Raw genomic sequence first — 25,160 nt, forward strand, 5'->3', positions numbered from 1 at the left:
TTATTTATAATATCAACAGCTCTGGAGCCGCGCCCAAAGAAGCCCCTGGCAGACCAATACGCAGAGTTCGACAAATACCGCAAGTCTGGCGTCCCACTGCCCTTGGCCGATCGCCCAATCATCAGCAGGATGATGGACCGTCACCTGACCCTGTCCTGGAAACCATCGATCCCCGTAGGCCCTCGAATCCCTGTGACATACCAAGTGGAGATGTGCGAGTTGCCAGACGGCGATTGGTTCACTGCTCGATCGGGAATCCGCAGCTGTGTCTGCGATATTCGCAACTTAGAGCCTTTCAGGGACTACAAGTTCCGTGTTCGCGTGGAGAATAAATATGGAATCAGCGAGCCATCGCCATTTGCCCAAACGTACCGCGCGAAATTGGAACCAGACCCACCGAAGTTCTTCCCCTACTTGCCTCCTGGCATCGACTTCCGCCCTGAGACGAGCCCCTACTTCCCCAAGGACTTCGATATTGAAAGACCACCTCATGATAATTATGCTCAGGCACCTAGATTCCTTCGCCAGGAGTATGATACACAGTATGGCGTGAAGAACCATAACTGCAGCCTCTTCTGGTTCGTTTATGGATACCCGAAGCCGAAGATGACGTACTACTTCAACGATCAGCTGATAGAGTCTGGAGGAAGATACGATCAGAGTTACACGAGAAATGGACAAGCTACTTTGTTTATTAATAGAATGCTGGAGAGGGACGAAGGCATGTACGAGGCTGTGGCTACTAATGAACATGGGGAGGCTAGGCAGAGAGTCCGTCTGCAGATTGCAGAGTACCCGACGTTTATACAGAGACCTGAAGAAGTGATTGTGATGATTAGAAGAACTGGGCAGCTGATGGCTAGGGTCGCTGGTGTGCCTTTCCCTGAGATAAAGTGGTACAAGGACTGGAAACCTCTCACTTCTTCTTCGAGAATTAGGGTTGGTATTATTCTAGTTGCAGTGTCTTCTATTAGAGTACTTGTCTATCTGAGAATACACGTATCTTGAGTTGCTCTTGAGAGTCAAATTTACAAATTTACACAATATTGAAAATGTAGAGAGCAGCTATCCTAGGAAACTCTCAGATAAACGTACCCCTAGCTTACTGTATTATTCCTTAATTCTGAAACTTTTATCAGATCGAGTTCACCGAGCCAGACACCTCGATCCTCATCATCAACGACGCCATCATCAAGGACGAGGGTCTCTACTCCATCAGTGCAAGGAACGTAGCAGGATCAATCTCTTGCTCAGTGATGCTCCACGTAGAAGAAAACGAGCACGAGTACGGCTACAGGACGTACAAGAGGAAGGCAGACATCAGGCCACGTCACGACAGGCCATACGACGATTATTACGACCTGGGAGACGAACTCGGTCGCGGTACTCAAGGCGTGACCTACCACGCTGTGGAAAGAAGCACTGGAAGAAACTACGCTGCGAAGGTCATGCATGGAAGAGGAGATCTCAAGCCCTACATGTACAACGAGATGGACGTCATGAACAACCTGAACCACAGGAAGCTGCTGAGACTGCACGATGCCTATGAGACTGACAAATCCCTCACGCTGGTCATAGAACTAGCTGCTGGTGGCGAGCTGGTGGACACTCTGACTAGACAAGCATTCTACACTGAAGCAGATATCGCTGGCTATATTCGCCAGCTGCTGTGGGGACTGGAGTACATGCATGACAGTAGCTATGCTCATCTTGGTTTAACTCTCGGTGATCTATTGATCTCTCACACTGGAGGCGACGATCTGAAGATCTGCGACTTTGGACTCTCCAGGAGGATCTCGCAGAATAGATTAATGACCCTGGCGTATGGCATGCCAGAATATGTGGCTCCCGAAGTGACCAATAACGAGGGAGTGTCTTTCAGTGCTGATATGTGGTCTGTTGGTATCATCACGTACATCCTGCTCTCTGGAATTTCGCCTTTCAGAGGAATCAACGATAGAGACACGCTGATGAAGATCAGAGAAGGAAAATGGGAGTTCGACGACCGCTGGAAGAACATCTCAGAGGATGCCAAGGACTTCATTCGTTCCTTGCTGATGTATAATTGTGATAGGAGACTTGACGTGAAGGCTGCGCTTGCTCACCCCTGGATAACTTATGCTGATAGGCATCCTACTGACTTGTACCAGATTCCGTCGGAGAACTTGAAGAATTATTACAAACTGTATCGGTAAGTCATCACTTGTCACATGTATAAAAATATATATTTCTACCTAGTGTCTGCTTTAAATAGTAAAATAGTGTGAACTCTGAATGCAATAACTATATTCCTAAAATTATTCTTCAGAGATTGGTACAACAACGCTTCCTGCCGCACCTGGTTCCGCAGACGCAAGCTCAGCTCTGCCTTCGAGCACCCATCCAAAATGGTTTATCCACCTGGTCATAAGTACACACCTGAGCCAACCGAGCCCTACGACAGAACATACAGTCCAATCGCCAGACCTCCTCCGAAACCTTGGGCCAGTCAAGGACCCATGAGGGAGCCGATCGACACAGAGATCGGAATTATCAAAAGTGAAAGCCAGTGAGTAATCAAGAATCGAAAGGATCTTTAATGCAGAATGAACGAAGCATAAACACGTGATTCTTCATTTTCGCAGCTATCAAAATGGACCAGACACTTATCTCCTTCAACTTCGGGACACTGATTTCCCTGTACGTCTGCGCGAGTACATGAAAGTAGCCTGCAACCGCAGTCCTGGATTCTCTCGTACCATCGCCGATGAGAACTTCGACTGGAGGGTAACTGGACGCTTTATATTGAACCTTATGATAGTATATTCGAGGTCAGAGTACCAAAGTGTCTTTATTTCGTTCTAGACACCCATTATACGTGAGCGTCGTCGCTTCACTGACATCATGGACGAAGAGATCGACGACGAGAGGCGACAAAGAATCAGCAGATACGGAGCTCCTGATAACTTCACTTTGAGACGTCTGAAACACGAACTGGGGACAAGATTGGACAGTTATGCAGAAGCTGAGGCGATGCTGGAGTCCAAGAAAGAGGGACACCCGCCGTTCTTCCGCGAGAAACCCCAGATCAGGCCGATTGAGGAAGGAAAGCCTGCCCAATTGGCCTGTCTAGCTGTGGGAAGCCCCAAGCCTATGATCCAGTGGTATAAGAACGATATAATGATCCAGGAGACCAAGAGGATAAAAGTTACTGAGGACAAGGACGGCAGGTCCATTCTGAGTTTCAATCCAACGAAAGAGCACGACGTGGGCAGCTACAAAGTGGTTGCAAGGAACACTTTGGGACAGAGTGTCGTCAGGACCAGAATGGTGCAGGCGGTTGCTCCTTCAGGCCCTGACTCTCCTGAGGTTAATAAACTGAGTAGTAATCGTGTCTCATAATGTATTAGGTTGTCCCTTGCACGCTCGACTTTATAGAAAAATCAAAAGCACTTACGAGATCACATAATATAAACAACATAAAATCATTAATTAAACTACTAATGCTGTTTTCCAGGTCAGCGACGTCTCAGACACAGAAATACTCCTCCGCTGGAAGCAGCCGAAATACGACGGCAACTCTCCTGTCCTGTGCTACAATCTCCAAATAAGAGAGGGTGACGGGATCGACTGGATAGACCTCGCCTCGAACATCGACCACGAGTTCTACTTTGTCAGAGACCTCAAGCCCGACACGAGCTACAACTTCCGCCTGGCGGCGCGCAATCGCATTGGCTGGAGCGAGAAGGGCATCCCCTCAAAGCTGATCAAGACCAGGCCCACTGGTTGTCCAAAGGTGCAGATAACTCGAGCGATGAGGCACCTCCAAGAGCTGACAGAGGCTGGGCAGGAGATAGTACTAGAGGAGGACAGACCCCACATGGACTACTCCATTGAAGAGCACCCTATCGAATGGTCCACCGACACGAACCTCTCCAGCAAGTACACTTTCATCTCAGAGATCTACAGAGGCCAGTTCTCCGCAGTGGTAAAGGGCGTTGACAAAGCCAATGATCGCGTGATAGTCGCCAAGATCCTCGAGCTGAACTCCAACACGGAGAAACAGGTGAACAGAGAGTTCGAGGCGCTTCGTTCGCTGAGGCACGAGAGGATAGCGATGCTGGAGGCAGCGTACAAGGCGCAAGGTTCTCCAGTGGCGTTGTTCGTCTTGGAGAAGCTCCAGGGCGCTGATATTCTTACCTACTTCTCGAGCAGACACGAGTACACGGAGAACTGCGTGGCTGTTGCGATCTCGCAGATCCTCGATGGCCTGCAGTACCTCCACTGGCGAGGATACAGTCACCTGGATATTCAGCCTGACAACGTGGTCATGTCTACTGTCAGGGCTGTCCAGGTGAAGCTGGTCGACATGGGCTCGGCTCGATTCGTGAGCAAACTGGGCACCTCTGTGCCAAAATTAGGTCATCCTGAGTACAGAGCACCAGAAGTGTATAATGAGGAGCCAGCCCATCCTCAGACGGACATCTGGATGGTCGGTGTCCTGATGTACGTCCTCCTCTCTGGCATCTCGCCGTTCCGTGGCAAGGATGCTGATGAGACTAGACAGAACATCCTGTTTGTTAGGTACAGATTTGAGTATCTGTTCAAGGAGCTCAGTCAGGAGGCGACCAGGTTTCTTATGCTGGTCTTCAAGCGAGCACCAAGGTTTGTAGGAATGACTAATTGTGAGGATATACTTAAGTTGAGATTTAGTGGAGTTTAGGATGCTGAAGTGTGCTTAGTTGTGTGAGGGTAATTTTAATTGTTTTATTTGTTTCTTTTGCAGCAAGAGACCTTTGGTAGAGGAGTGCCACGAACACAGGTGGCTGCAGCCGTCCGACTTCATGATCAAGAAACGAGAGCGAGCAGTGTTCCTGGGTAACAGACTGAAAGAATACAACGAGGAGTACCACGAGGAGAAATCGAAAATAGCGTCGGACAGCGATACTCTGGCGAGTGAGAGCTTGTTGGGATCGAAGCAGAAGCTGATCAGATCGACTAGCATACAAGAGGAACTGCTCACCACGTTCTAACGATTAGGACTACGATCAAGCGATCACCTTGTTATTTCCAATTTTCTTTACCTAACGCGACGACTGTAACATTTCGCATGTCTAGTCAGTGTCTCGTGGAGAGCGCAAGGAAAAAGTGGCCGCGACCAGAGCGTAATCGAATCGCTAGAGAACCTTCTTTCCCTGTACTCTTTCTTTTTGTTATTATTTATTTGTTACAACGTTTAATTATGTTAACGAACGCTGCCATCTGCTCATACGTTACGCTGGAACACCGACGAGCATACGAAAAAAGATGGAAACGATCGATCGGTATCTGAACGTAATGTTAAGTCACAACACGGTTTAACGAAACATGGTACAAACCGAACCCCTTGAAATTGTACAAAAAACGATGATTATATTCTAATCTTATATTCTAAGTTCACCAATAAACGATAAATAATAGAAAAAAGAAGTAACGAATGTTTTCCTGATACTTACCCTGATTTTTAGCGAAATTTTGAGCTATAGTTGAATCATTGTCACTTTTAACACCTTTAACACCTGTAACACTTTTAACACTTTAAAACACCTGTAACACTTTTAACACCTTTACACATTTAACACCTTTAACACTTTTAAAACTTTTAACACCTGTAACACATTTAACACTTTTAACACCTTTACACATTTAACACCTTTAACACTTTTAAAACTTTTAACACCTTTAAAACGTCACGAAACTCAACATTATTGTTAACAAATTTCAACAAGAAAGCAACAATTATATATTTAATCATTTATACCCCTAAATTTGCTCTTAATTTTATGGAGGGGGGTATCAATCCAGAGGGTACGGTCCTGATTTCCTGAAACTATCGCCACCTGGCGACAATATAGTGAACAAAATTGCATTAGATAATAAATCTATATTACGCCTCGTTTGTGACGTTAGTACATGGTGACTCCCACAGAGGGTTTGACGACACGCTGTCGCCATTTTCTTCTTCAGTTCTGCGTTTTACATTCCAGAGATTGCATCGAGGCAAGATGTCGTCCGCAAGTGGTGACGAGAATGAAATCGCTTTAAGTGAACCTGGTAAGATAATGATGCTCCTGTAAGGAATCACGCTCAGCGTTCTGCTAACGCAGTCTGTACCGAAATTTCTGTGTCTCCGCGTGAGACAGAACAAAAGATAACAATATACCGGGCGGCTCATCCAAGGCCTACGATCGCCATTAAACGAATGGCGTCTCCTATACGCATGTAATCGTGTAAATATTTAATCCGAACTTTACAGTTATTTTGACTCATTTCCATGGTCGTTTTTTTCAGTACGACGCACGAGATCCGGTCGCACTCGCAAAGCTGCAGTCGTCGCGAAAAAGTCTCCCGTGAAGAAGCTTCTAGCAAGAGCGACACGTTCTCCTAAAAAAGTACAAGAAATCGAGGAGGTGGAAGTACGTAACTCCGACAGAATATTGCATATAATCTTGCGATCGTCACATTACACGATCGATTGTGTATGTTTGAGAAATGTAATCAGTTGTATCGTTTTAGGAGACTGTGTTGCAGGAGGGGCTTGTTATGGAAAGCATTCCAGAGAATGGAGTGCAAAGGTTCGGTGACATTATTATTGAACAGCACAATGAAGACGAATCATCGATTTCATTGCATTTAGAACTGGAAGATTCTGCTGATGCTGCTGTTCATGAGATCAATATGAACCAGAGTATACACATAGAGGAAGAACAAGAAAGTGTACCTGATTTAGAAACAGCTGCCTCTCAAATAGTATGTAGTGTCTACAGAATGGATTTAGAAAGAGGATTGGGCTGTAACCAAATTTTTATAGCCTGTTCCAGTTTCTAAAATTATTCTTTATTTATTACCTTGTATAGCCAGCATCTGGCTGCAGGATTTACATATTAATGAGGTAATTATTCTCTGTTAGGATCACGCTAATACAGAACATATGATCATAGAAGAGGGCAGTATGGATAAAGTGGACATGCTAAGTGAACGAGATCAAATGAGCATGGAAGGACAGGATTTGAGTAACAGTGACACAAACCAACGTGTGCTGATAGATTTCCAAGAAGTTATAAATGATGATGGAGAAACCATAACTCAAGTGACAGAAATTTTAGGAACAGAGGAAGTTGAATCTGAAAATGTTATAAGTGAAAGTACTGGAATTGAAGTCATGGAAGTAGATGATTCTCAGCAAGAAGGTTCAGAAAATATTACAGAAAAGACAATTTCCGATACAGAAACAGTAGTAGTAACAGAAGTGATGGAAGCAACAGATGCTGATATGGAGTGCTCATCCGAGAGTGCTATGAAGAAAACAGAACCCGACACAGAAGCTGTGTCTGAAGATGAATTACCTACTGAGGCTGCAGCAAAAGTGCGTTGCAATAAAATTCTACAAATGATATGGTGAATGTAACAAAACCCAGTTCATTATATTTAATTTTCTTATCTACAGGAGCCAGAAACAGAAGCAGTATCCGACGAAGAACTGCCAGCAGCAGCTCCTGCTGATTTGGGAGAAACCGAGTCTGTTTCTGAAGATGAACTACCGCCAGATAGTGAGAAGAAGAAAAAGAGTGGAATAAAAGCAATGAGCAAAACTCCAGAAAAGAAGAACAAAACGGAAGGCGCAAGTAAGTGAAATAAGAACAAAACTTTTATATAAATTTGTGACTTTATCTTTTTTATTTTATTCATTCAATTCTGTATCTGTGTACAGGTAAACGTAAATTGAATGCAGAGGGAGAGTACGATCCTAGTTCACCGACATCTGAAAATAATGATGAAACGCCAGCGAAAAAGGTAGCACTCTCAGCTGAAGTAGATACTGGGGACTGTAAACAAGAAATTAAACCAGCATCACCAAAGAAAAAGACACTACCAGAGTTAGAAAAGTATTGGAAAGCCGTGAACGAGGACCCATCGGATTTTACAGGATGGACATACCTTCTCCAATATGTTGATCAAGAAGTAAGTCTGCTTAAATCATAGATATAAGTAGAAGTAGTATACAAATACTCAAACTATGCTATTTCCTCAAAGAATGATGCAGAGGCTGCTCGTGAAGCTTATACCAAATTTTTGGAGCGTTATCCATATTGCTACGGTTACTGGAGAAAGTTTGCTGATTACGAGAAGAAGAAGGGCAACCCCGAAAATGTCCAAAGGGTGAGTCAGCTCGTTTACCAGACTTATTAGGCTACCTCTCATTATGATATCATTTAATTAACGCAATCTAATGAAAATAGCTCGAGTTAGGAAGACGCGTGGGCAGTGTGCACGCACGTAAATATGGTTTTCCCTTCCAACAGCCTAGCACGTCTTGCGGCACCTATACGACTCTCTCCGTTTACCAAATAGCTAGTTAATTATTCTGCGATATCTACAATATTATTGCGAATATTACTGTTTTACTTTATACCATTATATTGATATTCTACGTATGATATACGTAAGTCAAGCGAAGGCTAGATGTTTCAATTTGCGATATTTATCGTGCAAGAAAATTGTGTGTAATATTTACTGTAAGCATTTGTACACATAGCTTACTACAGAAAGTATTGTAACTTAAGCATAAGATGTGGTACCTTACTTAATGTAAGTAAGATTGGGTTGGGTGTTAAATCAAAGTCAGAAACAAAGACTTAGGACGTGAACGTGCCAGAGAGGGAGCAAGAAAAAATGGCGGAAGACACAGAGGCACCCAGATTGGAACACTCCTTGACTTTAAGGTGAATGCACAATGCTCTGCAATCTCTGTGTTAATTAAATCTCTTTATTTACAGTACGCGTACGATATGTGAGTATACGTTGCTAAAAAAAAACCGTAATGCTTAACGAAAGCTAAAAAAAAAAAAAGAAATAGGTATAAGTCTACCCGCCACCAGCCCAATCAGTTGTAAACTGTTCTAAATGTGATTGCAAATCATTACTACAGGTATTCGACCAAGGCTTGAAAGCTATTTCGCTCAGTGTCGACCTTTGGCTCCATTACATCAACCATTGCAAAACCGTCTACGAAAAGGATGAAGAAAAACTTCGAGAACAGTACGAAAGGGCTATTCAGGCGTGTGGTCTTGAATTCAGGTTCGATTATTTTTCGCTTTATGCATAAACTTTTTCAATAAAAATTGAATTCTATGTAGAGGAGAAAAAAAATTGTTTTTCTTCAGATCCGATCGTCTTTGGGAAAGTTACATTAAGTGGGAATTGGAAGGCAAACGTCTCAGTAGAGTGACAGCATTGTACGACCGCCTATTGTGTACACCTACACTTGGCTATATCTCCCACTTTGATGCATTTCAAGAGTTCGTTTCTTCGAACTTACCAAATCGTATTCTAAGTGTTGATGATTTTCTTGCATTACGTGCTGAAGTGAAAGCTCTTTTGAAGTCGGATGACAATACCTCAACTTCTGCAGCAGATGATGCACCACCCGGAGAAGAACCACCTCCGCACGAACTTCCGCCTACCGATGAAGAGACCCGCGCCATCAGGGAGAAAATTATCAGCAGTAGGCGTAAAATGCACAAAGCTAACATTAATGCTGTCGCTGCGAGATGGTCGTACGAGGAAGGAGTAAGTATATAAAATCCTAGTATGCTGCAACAATTTACAATCATATTTAATGTTTAATTTTTGTTAGATTAAAAGGCCATACTTCCACGTAAAACCTTTGGAACGATGTCAGTTGAAAAACTGGAAAGAGTACTTAGATTTTGAAATTGAACAGAAAGACCAGAATCGGATAGTCATCTTATTCGAAAGATGCTTAATAGCATGTGCTTTATACGACGAGTTTTGGATGCGAGTGAGTTCATTTCTTTACTGTCACTTTTATTATCCAAAATGGTTTACACTATCGAATGAATTATACTTATAATCTTTGGTTTGTAGTTTGTACGTTATTTAGAGTCTTTGAAAGGCGAGAACGTGGAGAAAATAAGAGATGTGTACTCTAGAGCTTGCATGGTGCATCATCCAAAGAAACCGAACTTGCATCTACAGTGGGCAACCTTTGAAGAAGGTCAGGGCAATTTCGAGAAAGCGGCGAGCATACTGGAAAATATTGACAATGTATTACCAAATATGTTACAAGTGGCATATCGAAGAATAAACTTGGAACGTAGAAGGGGAGATTTAGATAAAGCCTGTACACTATATGAAAATTATATTAGTAATAGTAAAAATAGAACAATCGCGAATAACATTGCAGTAAAGTATGCACGATTCCTGTGTAAAGTGAAAAATGATGTGGATAAAGCGATTAAAGTATTATTGAAGGTACGCCTGCAGTTTTAGTCTTAATCTCTACACCTTGTTCGTGTTGAACACAAGTTTACGCTACATGCTATTTTTTAGGCTACAGAAAAAGATAAAGATAATCCAAGACTTTACCTACAATTAATCGATTTGGGGATGCAGAGGACTCCTGTCGACACACAAGAAATTGTAGGATACATGGATATGTTCATAGAACGAGAGCATGCTGATCTCGAGCAGAGAGTACTTTTTGCACAACGTAAAGTAGAATTTCTTGAAGATTTTAGTCCAGATATTCGACAAGTATTAAAAGCGCACGAGCAATTTCAAAAATGTATTAAACAAGCGAAGGAACGGAAGAAGACGAAAAGTGATGATGCCAAAACGTAATTATTATATTTGTAAACAGCATTTCTTTAACTATATTCGATAATATGGTGAACTAATTAGTTATAACTTTCTGTATTGCAGAGACGCTTCTCCTCCAAAGAAAGTCAAAACTGGCGATCAGTCAAGCATACCGCCGCCTCCTTCTGTCAGCTCGCAATCGTCTTATCAATACAGTAGTGGCCCAAGTGGACCATATCAGTCGCAACAACAATTTCAAAGCGGTCAGTATGGTGGCCAAGGTGGATATCAACAGGGTTATCAACAATATCCACCTCCTTCCGACCCGAATTACGCCAGTTATCAGAACTGGCAGTATGGCCAAGGCGGACCGCAAGCGTACGGACCGTATAATCAGTGGGGATCCTACAACTATTATTAGTAAATTATATAAGGGTTCTACTGTACTGGCTTTCATTGCGTTACTATCTCTACTGTACATTTTATCACCTGTACTATTTTTTGTCCTTAAGAAAAAGAAACGAAATTCTTTCAAGTTCCAATGACACATCAGTGACCTGACACGAGTCCTAAAATAGTGCTGATGTTTTCTTTCAATATAACAGCCGATTTTTTTGCATGAAATTCTGTCTTAACATATTTATAAGTAACTAATATAGCAGTATAAAAGATACTGATAAATTTACGACTGTTGATAATTATATTATTGTAGAAGTATCATGAGATACAAGTAGTTGTGAAAAATTGCCATACAGTGTACAAGAGTGAGTATGCTAATGTTTAATATTTCTTAATCATATATCGAAAGGAAATATCTCATGTCTGTATTGAAGTTACATGATATCATTTTCTGACCTCTAATATTTTATTCCGTGACGTTGTGTTATTTTTTTCCATAGGAAGCTATAGCGATTCGTGAATGTTGTCTTTAACTTGTAATAAGTATTTTTCTTTCTACGCGTACTTAGTTTATGAGATAGTTTCTGATAATTTGCGTTTATCAAATGCTTCAAGAAAATTAGGAGATATGTGTGTAAATGAAAAAATAGATATCTGAATGCCCTAGAAATATTACGTAAGCACATTTCGCAAGGTATTCACGGAATAAATATTGTTAACATTTGTCGATACATTTTTGATAAACGAGCGAATTGAAAAACCACATTTCTATAACATGTTCAGTTACGAAAGGAGTATGATCGTTGGAACTTTAAACTTTTACGTTACAGATGCACATTATTTTATATGTCGTAATTTTGCATTTGTAACGAGGATCGGAATTTTGTCGTTAATTGGCACGAAAGTCACATACATCAAAGGTATTCTTTCTGTATGTGAATTTTTATAATTTGCAATAAATGGAATTTGAGAAATACGCAGTTTCAGAACGTTTGTTAACGTATTGCTTATATTAATTTAGAGCTTCAAGGAATTATACGTTACACCAATAAGTAGAATAAAATAGATTAGTGTTTGTTTTTGAACATCGTGTTCAATAAATTTTATATATTCCGAAATTATCGTTATTTGATTACAAAATTGAACGAAGGAAGTATTGGATATCAGGATAAAAATACTTTGAAATCACGAAAATATTGTAACAAGTATTTTTTTTATTCCAAAAAATTATTGCTACGATTCCAAGCAATTATAATGATGGAAATGTTATACTTCTACTTTATAGCGAGCTTGTAACTTAACATATGAAACAAAGATACCCCTGATCTTTGATCACTTCAAAATAAAGTTCTTCATATTTTATATGATACAAATTGTCATAGCATGCATATCGCATTAGTAAAAAGAAATATTTTATTTAAGACGAGTTAAGTATTATGAAAGACATTAGTTTCATGTATATCTTTATTATGCTACTACAGCACTCGAAGCCATATTATTAACACCACAGGTACCATCTCCTCTATAAACTCTGTAATAGCCTGATTCGCCCCATCTTGGGCCCCAACTGTTCTTCACTATCCAGTATGGTAATTCCTTATGGAAAAGAGGATACTCTGGAAGAAGGATAAAATAAGTTTAGTAGCTGAAAACTAATACATTAAGCCTAAAAAATATAATACATACTGCTTGTGCCATATCCCACAATGAGGACACCATGATCCAACGAGTTTGGATCACACAAAAATCTAAATGGATGAGAAACTCCACCAATATAAAACTGCATAGCATTGGCATTAATGCCAATCGAGATCGGGCCGTTCTGCACAAGCCACTGTGCCATTTGCGTTTCGTTGGACGTGATATTTACATGGGAGACAACTTGTACCTTAGCTTTGCTTTGAGCGAAATGACACTTTTCGTTCTTAGCATCATAAGGATAATCCTTTTCTAATTCGAGACCACCTAATTTTTCAATGATTCTATAAGCATTGTCCATCTCTCCTCCATTGCAACCTTCGTCGAGATTATCGCAATCTACTAATTCCTGTTCAGACAACGACAACAATTTCTTATGTTTAATCGCGTATTGTCCCTCAACGTTTCCAGTCACAGAAAACGCCCAACACGATCCACATTGACCCTGATCTTTCACAGGTGTGACTACGTTATATTCACGCCAATCGAATTTAGGTGGCAATTCAATGTCTGGTATTTTAGCTTCTGCAGGAGGTATTTCATTTTCTTGTTTCAGTTCAGGTCGAAGTCCTAAGTGCCGCTCCTTGAATTCTCTAGGTGTTAAATCTGCGAACATTGTAACTCCATACTGGCCTGTACCTTGTTCATATTTCTGCAAATCTTGAATAGTTTCTAGATTCTGTTTAAAGATTCTGAAACGCTTTTGTTCTTCTTCAGGTGAAGCGTACACTTTATCATGGTCTCTCATGAAGTTTTTGAATAAATTTTCTTTGTGTATATCTCCAGCTAATTTCAACATTTTCTGGCTGTATTGATTACCTCGTAAAGATCGCTTTCGACGGGCATTCACATCACAGTTAATAGTTATCTCTGGGGATCCCTTATCCTTCCATGGCTGAGACCATATGGTAAATAAGCACTCTTTGATTTCACTTCCTTCTTTTAATAGGCAATTATCTTTCACACCCTTTGGACAAGTGCTTGTACCCAATTTAACTTTTATTTTATACAAATATCCAGACACTACCTGTTGCGAGGCTTCTACAATTTCAGCTATAATGGGCTCACTGATACCTTCTGAGTTTTCTGAAAACTTTTGTAATCCCTTGTTTGCCAATTCTTGTATTTCAGGATCATTAATATCCTTGTTAGCTGGTGCTCCAACAAGGTTAGGCTTCCTTTTGCTTCTGTGTGCAGAGGATGTCTTTTCCAATCCTTCAATTTCTTCATTCATCTCAGGAATTGATCTAGTCTTTCTTTTAAGCGCATCTGATTCTGCTTCAGGCTCACAATTAATAGTAATCTCTGGATTTCCTTTATCTATCCATGGCTGAGACCAAACTGTGAACAGACATTGCTGTATTTCACTTCCTTCTTGTAATTGACAACTACCAGTAGTACCCTTTTGACAATTACTAGTGCCCACTTTTACCTTTATCTTATACAAGGACCCAGAAACTACTTGGTGAGTTGCTTCTACTATTTCTACTATGATAGGTTCATTTGTTCCTGTATAATTTTGTGAAAACTTTTGTAATCCCTTGTTTGTCAATTCTTGTATTTCAGGATCATTAATATCCTTGTTAGCTGGTGCTCCAACAAGGTTAGACTTCCTTTTGCTTCTGTGTGCAGAGGATGTCTTTTCCAATCCTTCAATTTCTTCATTCATATCAGGAATTGATCTAGTCTTTCTTTTAAGCGCATCTGATTCTACTTCAGGCTCACAATCAATAGTAATCTCTGGACTTCCTTTATCTATCCATGGCTGAGACCAAACTGTGAATAGACATTGCTGTATTTCACTTCCTTCTTGTAATTGACAACTACCAGTAGTACCCTTTTGACAATTACTAGTGCCCAATTTTACCTTTATCTTATACAAGGACCCAGAAACTACTTGGTGAGTTGCTTCTACTATTTCTACTATGATAGGCTCATTTGTTCCTCTATAATTTTGTGAAAATTTATGCAATCCTTTTTTAGCTAGCTCTTGTATTTCAGGATCAGTAACATTTTTATTCTGTGGTCCTCCTGGAACTCCTCGTTTGTTCCTATACGTGTTTGGGTCATTGATTGCAGAGGATACTTTTTTGGGTAAAATAATTTCTTCCTTAACTTCTTCCTTGTGTACTTCAGGATTTGATTTAGCTTCTCTTATGGGGACATCAAAATTTGTCAGAAATTCATTGAATTCTTTAGCCTTATCTTGAAATCCTTGAGTAACAGTATCATCTTCACCATTACTCACTGAGACTTTTACAATAGGATGTTCCGTTACTTCCTGTTGCTCCTGCTCTTCTACTCTGGTAGTTGTAGCATAAGTAAAATTATCAAGCATCTGTTTCAGGTTTTCTAAAGCTTCAACCTTCTCAACATTAGGCTCCTGTCTATTAGGTGTAGGTACTACTAGTGCTTCAGCATTTAATGTTGAAAAAGAGTTAACATTATTTTCGCTTTCCACAGTATCTTGAGTACAGTTATTCTTTGTTATCTTACGACTAGATTGTTGCCAAGGTTGCTCTTCAAATGTTACCAAACATGTTTTAACAGGAAGACTCAACTGTACAGAACAGTGTGACTGTTCTATTGCATTTTTTAAACAATCAGACTCTCCCATATGTAGCAGCATTTGGTACTGTATTGTGTTAGATGAAGATGGTACAGCACGAGTCACTTTAACAATGTCAACAACCTTATGTTTAAAGTCGTTCTGTATCAATTCATCCATTGATCTTGCCACTTGATCTCCAAAAGCAACCAATCCTGGTAAATTTGGATTTAGCTCAAAAGGACATCCTGGACAATACTTTGGACTGGTTGCTCTCATAGCTATGAATGGTTTTTCATTATGATCTCCAGTGTTTTGAATCTCATGATCCAATTCAACACTCTGGTTGGTAACCATCTGCTTCTCTACATTCTCAGTAATCTCCTGCTCTTGAATATTCTCTTGCATCTGTAATGGATCATCCTGTGTCGATTGAGGGTATAAATACATGCATTGTATCGACTCTCCTAGGACAGTTATCTCTCCCTGTTCGTGTTGCTTCACCTCCACAGTGCATGCTTCTCTAGGACAAGATTCTAACGTTTCCTTGCAAGTAGGAGTTAAATCAAATGTGAGTCTATATATTGTGTATGGTAGCTCTTCCTGAAAGATGGAACAAACAATGATTTCTGTTTAGTAGAAAAAAAAAGGTGCAATTGTGTAAATTTGAAAAAGGTTTATCGTTAATCACAGGAAGTTGAAATTTAGGAAACTTATTGAAACCATACCAATTTTTGCGCGCTAATCAGGTTACCGCCCTTATAGGTATGATGCGTCGGAGAATCCTCGTTCAAAGAATGCAAGGCGCTTTGAATCAAAGGTGCTGGTACATTTTGCACTAATTTGTTCGCTGGTCCACACGACACAATGATAGAATTAATAAGAAATAAAAATAGAAAGCGCGCTGCGCACAACAGAAAGCCTGCCATCTTCCTGGTTGTACGCCACCGTTTTGACCTCCAACTGACGCAGCTAATTCTTTCGCTGATTTTTTATACCTCTTTGTGCTGATGAATCAAATGATAATTAGTTTCAAAGTCTTTGTGTGACTTTGATCACTTTGATACATAATATTTATACGTAATACATAATTACACGATCGAATCTAATTTTACGGATTATGAAAACGCTTTTCACTAAACTTCCAGCTCGAGACACTGGATACAAATAAGAGACTGAAAATGAGTAATCGTTCATGACAAGAAAAATACGCATATGTTTTCATTTGTAGATATACTACGGTTGCTGACACATTTTTTTTACTTATAACGCCGATAAGATAATTTCTATAATTTAATATATAATAACTTTGTTTTTGTTTCGGTGGAAGATAACGTAATTTAAGTGGCAATTCCATACTCGAAAATGATAATTCTTGAAAAAATTATATTAATAAATCTATAATTAGTACAAAATTGAAAATATTTTGTTGGAAAGTGAAGTGATTTAATAAAATGCAATACGGATTTTTCTTCGCTATTGTTATCCACATTTGCACATAATGGTACATTAATTCAACGATAATACTGAAAGTTAAAAACTTCAATGTTATCAAATTATTGCAATTATTATTGACTATAATTAACAACAGGAGACAAACAGGAAACAAAGAACACTGGAAATAAGTGTTGGCTTACATAACGCTAAGATCATAGCTAAAAATTCATAATCTCATCTCGTACATATATCAACAATTTTGTTACTAGGTAAAAGACTCGTCAGGTGAAGGTTACACACTGTTACAGTGAGTGACTTACGACACAGCATGACGAAAATTACTGTCTGTAGCATTCTTAGACATTTTTCGATATTATCGTTATATTCGAATATTCCCGCCACCTTCAAACTAACGCAACTATTCCCTGATTTCCGGTTGTCAGAAGAGCAGCAGCTGAGCTGTAGGCACTGCGTTGAAGTGATCATCTGTGATAGCTGCAGTGTCGTCAGGAACCAGGAATTCTACAGGAAATTTCGGAGAAGTTTACTCGCATTCTATGACACATCAGTGATTTTTACTGGTAAGGAAATGTATCGTTTGTTCTAAATCCTTTTTATGCAAAATTCGTGAAGGTAGAAAGCACAGCAAGCACCAAATTGCGGTGAAGTATCGATTTTCTCTGCTTTACTCTAGCTATCGTTTCACCCAAAGCATCACATGCTTATTACTAAATTTAACTAACTCGATTTTGTTGACGTATTTAATTTTTTCCACGGAATTCCAATGCAAGATATATCAGCGAATAATTTTTGGTTTTTGTTTTGACACTGCTCCTCAAATCCAATTTCGTAATTCGTGTATAGGAATTCTCGGAATTCTTGTTTTCCTTGCATATTCCTGGGAAGTCTTTTGACCCATCCTCTGTCATAAATTATGACTACAATAGAGTGTGAAGTGTTTACCTTCAAGAAGTTTGCATTATGTCAATTCTTTGTATATCTTTCTTCTTGGCAAGTGAAAAATGTGTCGATAAAGCTCCATCACTGGAAGAGTAATATATTTAAAAGTGATTATACTTGTTAAGTGTCTAAACTGATAATACATAATTGTCTATTTAAGTATACAGAATGTGTTCATAGACACTCTTTGCGATGATTCAGTGTAATGAAATCTAGACCTTAAAGCGTTCAATGCTTACACCGTAAAGTGTCTATTTTATCTTTTAAATTAAATGTCCTACAGATTCATTCAAAAGCTATCACCATCAGACAGTCATAAGGACTGATAAAAGGTAGACATAATAGTTGATACTATTAGATATATAATTCTCAACCCAGCCCATTAATTAATCATTCTCCCCCTTCTCACGATTGTTTACACAACATTCCTCTCTTAATATCATACTTCCCCATGACATAACATCATACCCTTTTCACCGCTGAATAAATTGGATTGGTCGAGAAAGCAAGGCTCGTTACTTAACGTGAATCACTTATACCGAACATCCTAGCAAATAAGAAGCTGCTCTAGCATTCGACTTGTTCATGTTCGAAAGTAAATCGCAGATTCCCAGCGGTTCTCAAGTAACAAAACTTATACCATATAACAGCAACAATCGATTTTACTCGTTGCATGCAGCCATTTACGATAACCATGTTAAAAAAAAACTGTCCACCTGTCGTGTGTGCAATTGTACATACAAAAGATTAGAAGAAAAACATCACGCTAGATTTTTCGCAAATTATACCCCTTCGCGAGTCAGCGTTAAATACATATTCCCGCGTCTTGACTTTGCGGTTTTGTAATCCCGCCCTCCCATTGGCGCGTTCCATTGTCGACAATGCTCTACCCCCACCCAACCAGCCACCGTGATACCCCGCGTCTGCTCGTTGCTCAGTAGCTGACTACCAATCATTGGATCGCGGAGAACGCAGCTCTGACGAGTTCCATCTCACGGTTTCACCGGTTTTCCTTGCGAATCAGTGCCAGAGTGATAGTCGTTCAGTTTTTACTCCTCGAACCAGTCGGGCTCCGTGAGCGTGGAGACACCCACCGAGGGCAACTTTATCGACGAGTTACGGTTAGTAATAATAGCTAGACCACCGGTGCCACCAAAGTCTTTTCTTCGTCGCGCGAGACCTGAATTTAACGCTGCAACTCGAATGCAATAGCATCTTCCACTGTCCCGCCTCGTTATTCCCTTCCTCGTTCTTCGTGCACACAGCTCGGCAAGATTCCGAGAGATATCAGGGACACGACAGTTCTTTCAGGATAAAATTCGAGATACGAGTCCCTCCTTATCGCTAGCTGCAGAGAATTATTATCTGTTGAACGACGATTTCTAAGTAAATTTGGTATTATGATTCGTAGCACAGGCTAGAGCAGTTAGGTCTTCTTCTGGGAAGCGCGACGGTGGAAGGTCTGCAAGGCATTAGTACTAATTTGATTTTATCGTAAATTTATTAGCGGTTCCAATCAAACGTTCGACACCGTTGGATATAGTGTTTCCTCGGTATAGACTTAGCGAGGTATAGGTTTACCGATGGGCTAATAACGAGGGTCACGTTTCTGATGTCAACTGGAATAGCCCAGTGGTTTTATCGGGGATATCGCTCATTTTCTACCACTAATGGCATACCTTAAAGAATAATTGTTTCTGAGCTATTAGTATAAAAACCTAGTTCTTGCGTGAAATGAAGTCATTGCCTTGTTCCTTCTATTACAGCAAACGAGACATGTGTCTAATTCTCTACCAGAACGAAGCTGTATTTATTCTAAATAACTCGAAATTACAGTGAATATCGGGACGAGTCCATATCGAGGAAGTACTCCACTCATTCGAGCATACTACTTTCTTCCTCCAACTCGAGCAGTCCGAGAATGGGAAAGCTGAAGGGCGGATACCGATAGTATTGTCGCAGTTTCGATTTCTCAGCCAGTTCCAACCGGAAGCTGACGTCGCGTCAACGTCGCTGCTTCGAACCGGCAATTTTATTTATTGATTTCTTAATGTCGAAGACGTTTGCGCGTGAACCTCACACACCTTGCACGTGAAGGTCTATTTATACACACGTGCCTGTCCTATTATGCTTGAGAAGCTTTCGATCATCGACACTGGGAAGCGAAATCTTCCGACAGATTTTCTACCGGCTCTAACAGCTGAGAGTCATTGATAACAGCATCGACCATGCGCGTGCGGGACCTCCCCTTCTCTCCCCCTCTCGACGTGTGCGGTGCGTATGCGTGCGCGCGCGCGCGCACCTCTGTCGCACGTGACGTCAGAGTATTTGTATTTCTTTTTCTATCCTTCGCGAATGAACCGTATAATTAAAATGACGCACGCATGAGTCATCAAGGATGCGGAAATGTACTGAAATATTGATCTACTCACCTGTTCTATAATTAGAACTGCGGCTTTTTATTTAGGCCCGTTTCACGCTCCGACGAAATCGCTGGGACCTTCGACATCGATTTGCGTACGTGTTTTACAGCAAGTTCAAGCTGTCGCAACCACTGACGACGTTAAGAATATAAACAGGGGACAGTAGTTACACGCTATAGGCTCGTTAGTGTCTCTGCTTTCCCGGAATTACTCTAAACTGATGGGTATAGTTTCGTGAGTCGGAACTAGACTGATACAAGTTCACTTTTCTTTTTTTATATTAAGTTTCATACCCATTTTGCTGTTTCTTTTTTATTTTATCAGGATAATAAAAACCAAATTATAAGTAAAGAATAATTTTATTAGTGTAAACTATGTTGAACACAATGTCAAGACAATTCGATTATCAGGTATAAAATTAATTCTAAATTCAAGAAGCAAGTTTCCTCTGCTTTGTACACTCATTGCCAGTAATTAGTCTCGAGACTATATCGAGCGAACACTGTATAACATCCTAAGCTAATTGCAATTATAGAGAAACTTCGTGAAGCATAGTCAGCGGTAGAAGGAATTCGAAGTCGCAAATTGGACTAGTCTTTGAACAGAAGCTCTTATTATTGGGTCAAGTGATTGGAAGGAGCAATCGAGAGAACCTTGATCAAGGTCATGTAAAGTACTCTTCTACATTGACCCCTGCTAATCAGCACTTAAAGTATTTCCCATCGCACAAAACTGCGATGCAACTTATTCTTCATCTCCACAATACAACCTTCCCTCTATTTCCCTGGGGAATCCAAGTGAAATGCTGCAGTAACTCCGTAGGATCTTGTTAGATCTCATCTCGCTTAATTTACATAAAATCTTCGGCAGTACTTCGGTCCAGAGCTTGCGCTTTTGCCTTCCTAGTTGAAAAACGTGTCAGCGTCAAGACGCTGTAAGACATTCTCCTTCTTTCGTTATAGCAGAGTCAACACTATTATTGTATAACGTGACTCAGGTCGACTTTCGCAGAGCTGACTCTTATCTGCGCGTTAAATATTGAATACAATTTGCATGGGAGCACGAGGCCTCGGCGAGCTGTTGCCTCGACCGAAAAACGTGTGTCGAAACGATACAACGAAGGCAGATTTTGTTATCTACGAGCGTGCAGATCACCAACGCTAGTATATTATACTGCAATCTTTTCCGCAGACAAAAGACCCAACTGTTCGATCGAATTAATCCACAACAACGGGGTGCATTGAATTTCCGCTCTTTTCCTGTTAAACCCTTTTTAAAATACGTTCCGCCAAACTCGACATCCCCTTTGCTATTCATACCCATTATTTCCTGGGTGTACTCCAGTTTGCTCCAATTCAAACATCACTTGTTTCGGTGCCTCAGACCTCTGCATATTCAGAACATCATTTTATCTCCGTCTTTCAGGAGACTTATCTCATTTCTAAAAGCACCGAAGGTAGGACTACTCAGAGCTTCCTAGAATCCACGATCCACGTTACATCATAAGTCGCAATTAACTGCAACTGCGAAGAAACTCCAAGACTCCACTCTAGTACACCCACGTCGGTTTTCTATAGGTCCTGGTCGTTCAAAATCCCTTTGAGACTGATACTATTGTGCCATCCAGAATTCGATGCCACATCGAATTCTCAGACTCCCGACTCAGCTAGACATTCTTCGATCGTTTGACCATTCCAGAGTCTCATCTTCCTCCAAATAACGCAACAGGAACCTGAGCCAAAGACGAAGGCTAAAAAATACTTAAGCAACACGGAGGATCACTCTGTACGTGACTGACATCAGCAGTGATTGCATGAAGGTTATCGAGTCCCAGTATCGTGGGAATGCAAAGATCGTAGATCAACGATTCTCCAAGGTCCCCATCGCTCATGGGAGTCATGAAAAGGATCGTTTCGAGAAGCGACAAGGAAAGAAGCTTTCGTCGCTGCATCTCCTCTTCCCCTTCTCGCCCCACAGCTGTTATTGATTCCTTTAACACGGTTTCCTTCGAAAGCTCTTAATTTGTCGTTTATCGAACACCAATATCTGTTTGCCCGCAATACGTGCCGCGTCCTCCAGATCCGACTGGTCGTCCGTGATCTTGGCGAGGTGCACCGTGACCAGGAGAAGCGGCGCGGTACCTTTCACCCTGGAAACGAGCCAACTTTGTCTCGAGGGCAAGGACAGGCTCCGTCAATTGATCACGCCATAACTCGCGTCCTCCCAGCGACGTCTGAGGCCGACGTAATTTTATCGTGGACTCGCCAGCCCCAAATTGCTGGCTGGCCTCCTTGTTCCTGTTCCGGCGGCTCTCTGGCGATCGAGAAGATAAGCTGTGTGGTTGGAATACTTCTGTGAAATGAAATTTGTCTGAGATTTTTATTATTGGAACTCCACCAATCGGGAATACCTATTTTATGTTCTTCCATACGTTTTTCAAAAGGTTTTCGTTCCGATTTTACGGGGCAGTGGTAGTAGATGTTTTATGTCTGTGTAGCGCAGTATTATCTACTTGATTTCGTGGGAGAATCTAGGTAGACTCGAGGATCAGGTAGTTCTTGAGATAATTGCGTTCTCGAGGGTGCATTTCACCCTTCAACGCCTAAATCACTCTAAAATCTTTGTGCTAGTGTAAGATCTGTTACAGTTTATTAGTCGAGTGTAGTGGAGTCTACTTTCAGAACATTAATCTTAAATGCTTATCAAATTATTGTAATTCTTTACCTGCACTTTGTATGTCTTTTTTGTTTAATGTGACGGGGCTTGTTCTATATTGTATCCATATTTTGATCTGTTCCATCTATAAATAAATATCATTAAACATTATCTATGCTCCACTGAATACATACCCACATGAATGCATTCTAGATTAGTATTTAAATACCACATCGCCTGAATCACTATCACTCTGATAACTGTTCTTCAACATATTGCATCACCGTCGACACATTTACCTTCAGTTTCAATGCCCAAGCAAGGTTGAACTCCAACTCGCGCATCCACTAAGATCTGGAACTAAAATCTCTTTAATTTCTCTCGAAAACTTCACCTCTTCCATACCTTATTTCACCTTATCTCAGGGATTCTATAACCCAAACGAATCCCCTTGCCGAGGATCTCGTTTTTCTGTCCCTCAGAATTCCAGCAAAACACGCGAGCTTCTCTTGGGCGTCTTTCTCGGTTACACGAGCATCTCGGCCCTTGATTAAACTCACAAGTGCCAATTACAAAGCCCTCGCCGTCTTAATGCGTCAACAAGATCTCTGGTATTTGGAGGAGCTTTTTCACTTTGCTGGAACAAGGAGCAGAAGTCTCCATGGAAGGTGGAACTCGTGGTCGTTCTGGGCGGTTCGATCGATTAGTCACTCTGTGATTAAGCATGTTGGTGAGGAGTCCATTGAAACGTCGAAAGAGCGAGGGAGTATCGAAGCTTTCGAAGTATCGTGGAACTTGCGACAGGGCTTTTGATTTATGCCGCTGAAAGGAGATTCCTCCAGTGTTGGGCTGTGCCGTGCATATTGGGGACACCTGGTTATAACTTCGACAAAAGTTAGACACAGTTCGCGTGACAAAGCATCCTCCGTAGACTGGATACCCTCAAAGCGTGCTCGACGATAACATGGAAATCCCCGCGAGCCCTACGCGGCCAGAGAAGGACTTATTTATCCATGGCTCGTGCACGAGCTTTAATATCCATAAGTATTGGCTCTTATAAGCTTGCATTTTCCAATGATCCCCCTGGAACGAATAACAAAATTAAGTGCTGATATAAATAGGGGCGTAAACGAAGAGTTTTTATTCCACGTGGGAGGGACAGAGTTCACCGAGTGTAGGTCGAGTGCTTGGTTATTTCGAGAATTCAGAGCGGCTGGGAGAAAGGGCATATTTACGTGTCGCGTTATTCAAATTTAAATAAGCAACTTCGGAAGACGCGTTAGGTCAGATGTATAGAGAGGACACCGTTAGCATATATTAGCAGGAAATAAGGTTTTTAAAACGTTGCACAAGATGGTAGAGCTACTGTAGAAGTACTTGAAGTAAACTTCTATCGAGCGAAGTTCAACTGCAAGCGTTGGGAAAGTAGTTCACGCGCTGTATGCAAGTTGTGTTGCGTGTAATGTATAGATACTTGTAGACGTGGATCGTGACTCGTATGAATCGACCAATGATCAATTATGAGCGCCAGTGAACGTGCAACTTTTTCTTCTTTTCTTTCTGAAGTAATCTATACATGAATTCCAAATGAGGTAGTGAGATTATGTGTACTTTGTTCTTGCTTCTTGCATTCTGTTAAGGTATCGAATCCACTCTCTGGATCACCTTGTTATTCTAGCTGTGGACCTTGTTAATCATTAACCCTTGGAGGATGACGTATGTATACTGTACAGACTTCTGTTTTTTTTTTTTTTTGTACGTCAGCAGATGCATATAGCATGCACTGTGATGCAGTTCTGTTTGATCAATGAGAAATATACATCCTACTTATTTTTCTTCTGCTATGACGTCTAGAGTGACGTTGGAAGCTTAATTAATTAAAAAAAAAAGGAAAAAATATGATAAAAAAGTCATTTGGCTTAATATACTGAGAAGTTACGAATTCCATACCTCTTCCACTAGATTATGTTATAACTTTTTCTAATGATATATTAATATCACTAAATTATGTTACAATACTAATACCACAATATAATTTCCCCCATAGTTAGGGGCCAAGAGAATTTGTCTCAGTACTTCTTCAATAATAATTAAAATTAGAAGCTAAATACAAGAACATGACTTGCGTGTCTGCAGGTCCTTTTTATATAAAACATATAAAACATATCATTACCAATTCTAGAATACCTTTACATCATTAAAATTAGAAGACACAAGCTCCCGACAACACAATTCCCACCCCCTCAATGCATCTGCAAGTGGAACTGCACCGTCCTTGAAGGACTACCACGTGCATCATGCCACTGAAATTAACCTTCTGCGGCAGTTCTGCTCTGCACGCATCACGTGCAAAGAAGCCAATAGCCCCATCTCTTCCCCATATACTTGAGCCCCACAGTTCCCATTGACCCCTTCCTCCA

The 25,160-nt window shown here is 40.7% G+C and overlaps 4 protein-coding genes across 15 annotated transcripts in view; 3 read left to right on the forward strand and 1 right to left on the reverse strand.

Annotated features, from left to right (window-relative positions):
* The window catches only part of Obsc (Obscurin), a 34,704-nt gene extending 29,692 nt beyond the window's left edge, over positions 1 to 5,012 (forward strand). For all 6 annotated transcript variants that reach the window (XM_076378476.1, XM_076378478.1, XM_076378477.1 and 3 more), the window contains 7 exons: positions 20 to 939; positions 1,140 to 2,191; positions 2,309 to 2,548; positions 2,625 to 2,766; positions 2,845 to 3,348; positions 3,497 to 4,644; positions 4,766 to 5,012. In XM_076378476.1, the coding sequence (XP_076234591.1) occupies positions 20 to 939; positions 1,140 to 2,191; positions 2,309 to 2,548; positions 2,625 to 2,766; positions 2,845 to 3,348; positions 3,497 to 4,644; positions 4,766 to 5,012 (4,253 nt within the window). The remainder of the gene's footprint in view (positions 1 to 19; positions 940 to 1,139; positions 2,192 to 2,308; positions 2,549 to 2,624; positions 2,767 to 2,844; positions 3,349 to 3,496; positions 4,645 to 4,765) is intronic.
* Positions 5,013 to 5,967: 955 nt separating this feature from the next.
* On the forward strand, positions 5,968 to 11,162 carry Prp39 (pre-mRNA processing factor 39). Its single transcript, XM_076379275.1, has 13 exons — positions 5,968 to 6,072; positions 6,310 to 6,434; positions 6,535 to 6,768; positions 6,929 to 7,384; positions 7,466 to 7,643; positions 7,730 to 7,980; positions 8,053 to 8,178; positions 8,948 to 9,096; positions 9,183 to 9,588; positions 9,656 to 9,820; positions 9,907 to 10,293; positions 10,372 to 10,658; positions 10,744 to 11,162. The coding sequence occupies exons 1-13, from the start codon at positions 6,024 to 6,026 to the stop codon at positions 11,039 to 11,041; spliced, it is 3,111 nt and encodes a 1,036-aa protein (XP_076235390.1). The 5' UTR covers positions 5,968 to 6,023; the 3' UTR covers positions 11,042 to 11,162.
* Positions 11,163 to 12,213: 1,051 nt separating this feature from the next.
* Positions 12,214 to 16,372, reverse strand: LOC143179865 (uncharacterized). The gene is made up of 3 exons (XM_076379274.1): positions 15,994 to 16,372; positions 12,706 to 15,868; positions 12,214 to 12,635 (listed from the first exon to the last, which is right to left on the reverse strand). Exons 1-3 carry the CDS (start codon positions 16,192 to 16,194, stop codon positions 12,487 to 12,489), a joined length of 3,513 nt encoding a protein of 1,170 aa, XP_076235389.1. The 5' UTR covers positions 16,195 to 16,372; the 3' UTR covers positions 12,214 to 12,486.
* Positions 16,373 to 17,142: 770 nt separating this feature from the next.
* Positions 17,143 to 25,160, forward strand: part of Snap25 (Synaptosomal-associated protein 25kDa) — a 31,614-nt gene continuing 23,596 nt past the window's right edge. For 6 of the 7 annotated variants that reach the window (XM_076379448.1, XM_076379446.1, XM_076379452.1 and 3 more), the window contains exon 1: positions 18,647 to 18,783. The gene's annotated coding sequence lies outside the window, so the exon portion shown is untranslated. Of the gene's footprint in view, positions 17,284 to 18,646; positions 18,784 to 25,160 lie in introns of those variants that run through there. The other variant, XM_076379447.1, reaches the window with a different exon arrangement.

The sequence above is a fragment of the Calliopsis andreniformis genome, chromosome 5 (assembly GCF_051401765.1).
Source record: "Calliopsis andreniformis isolate RMS-2024a chromosome 5, iyCalAndr_principal, whole genome shotgun sequence".
Classification (NCBI taxonomy): Eukaryota; Metazoa; Arthropoda; class Insecta; order Hymenoptera; family Andrenidae; genus Calliopsis; species Calliopsis andreniformis.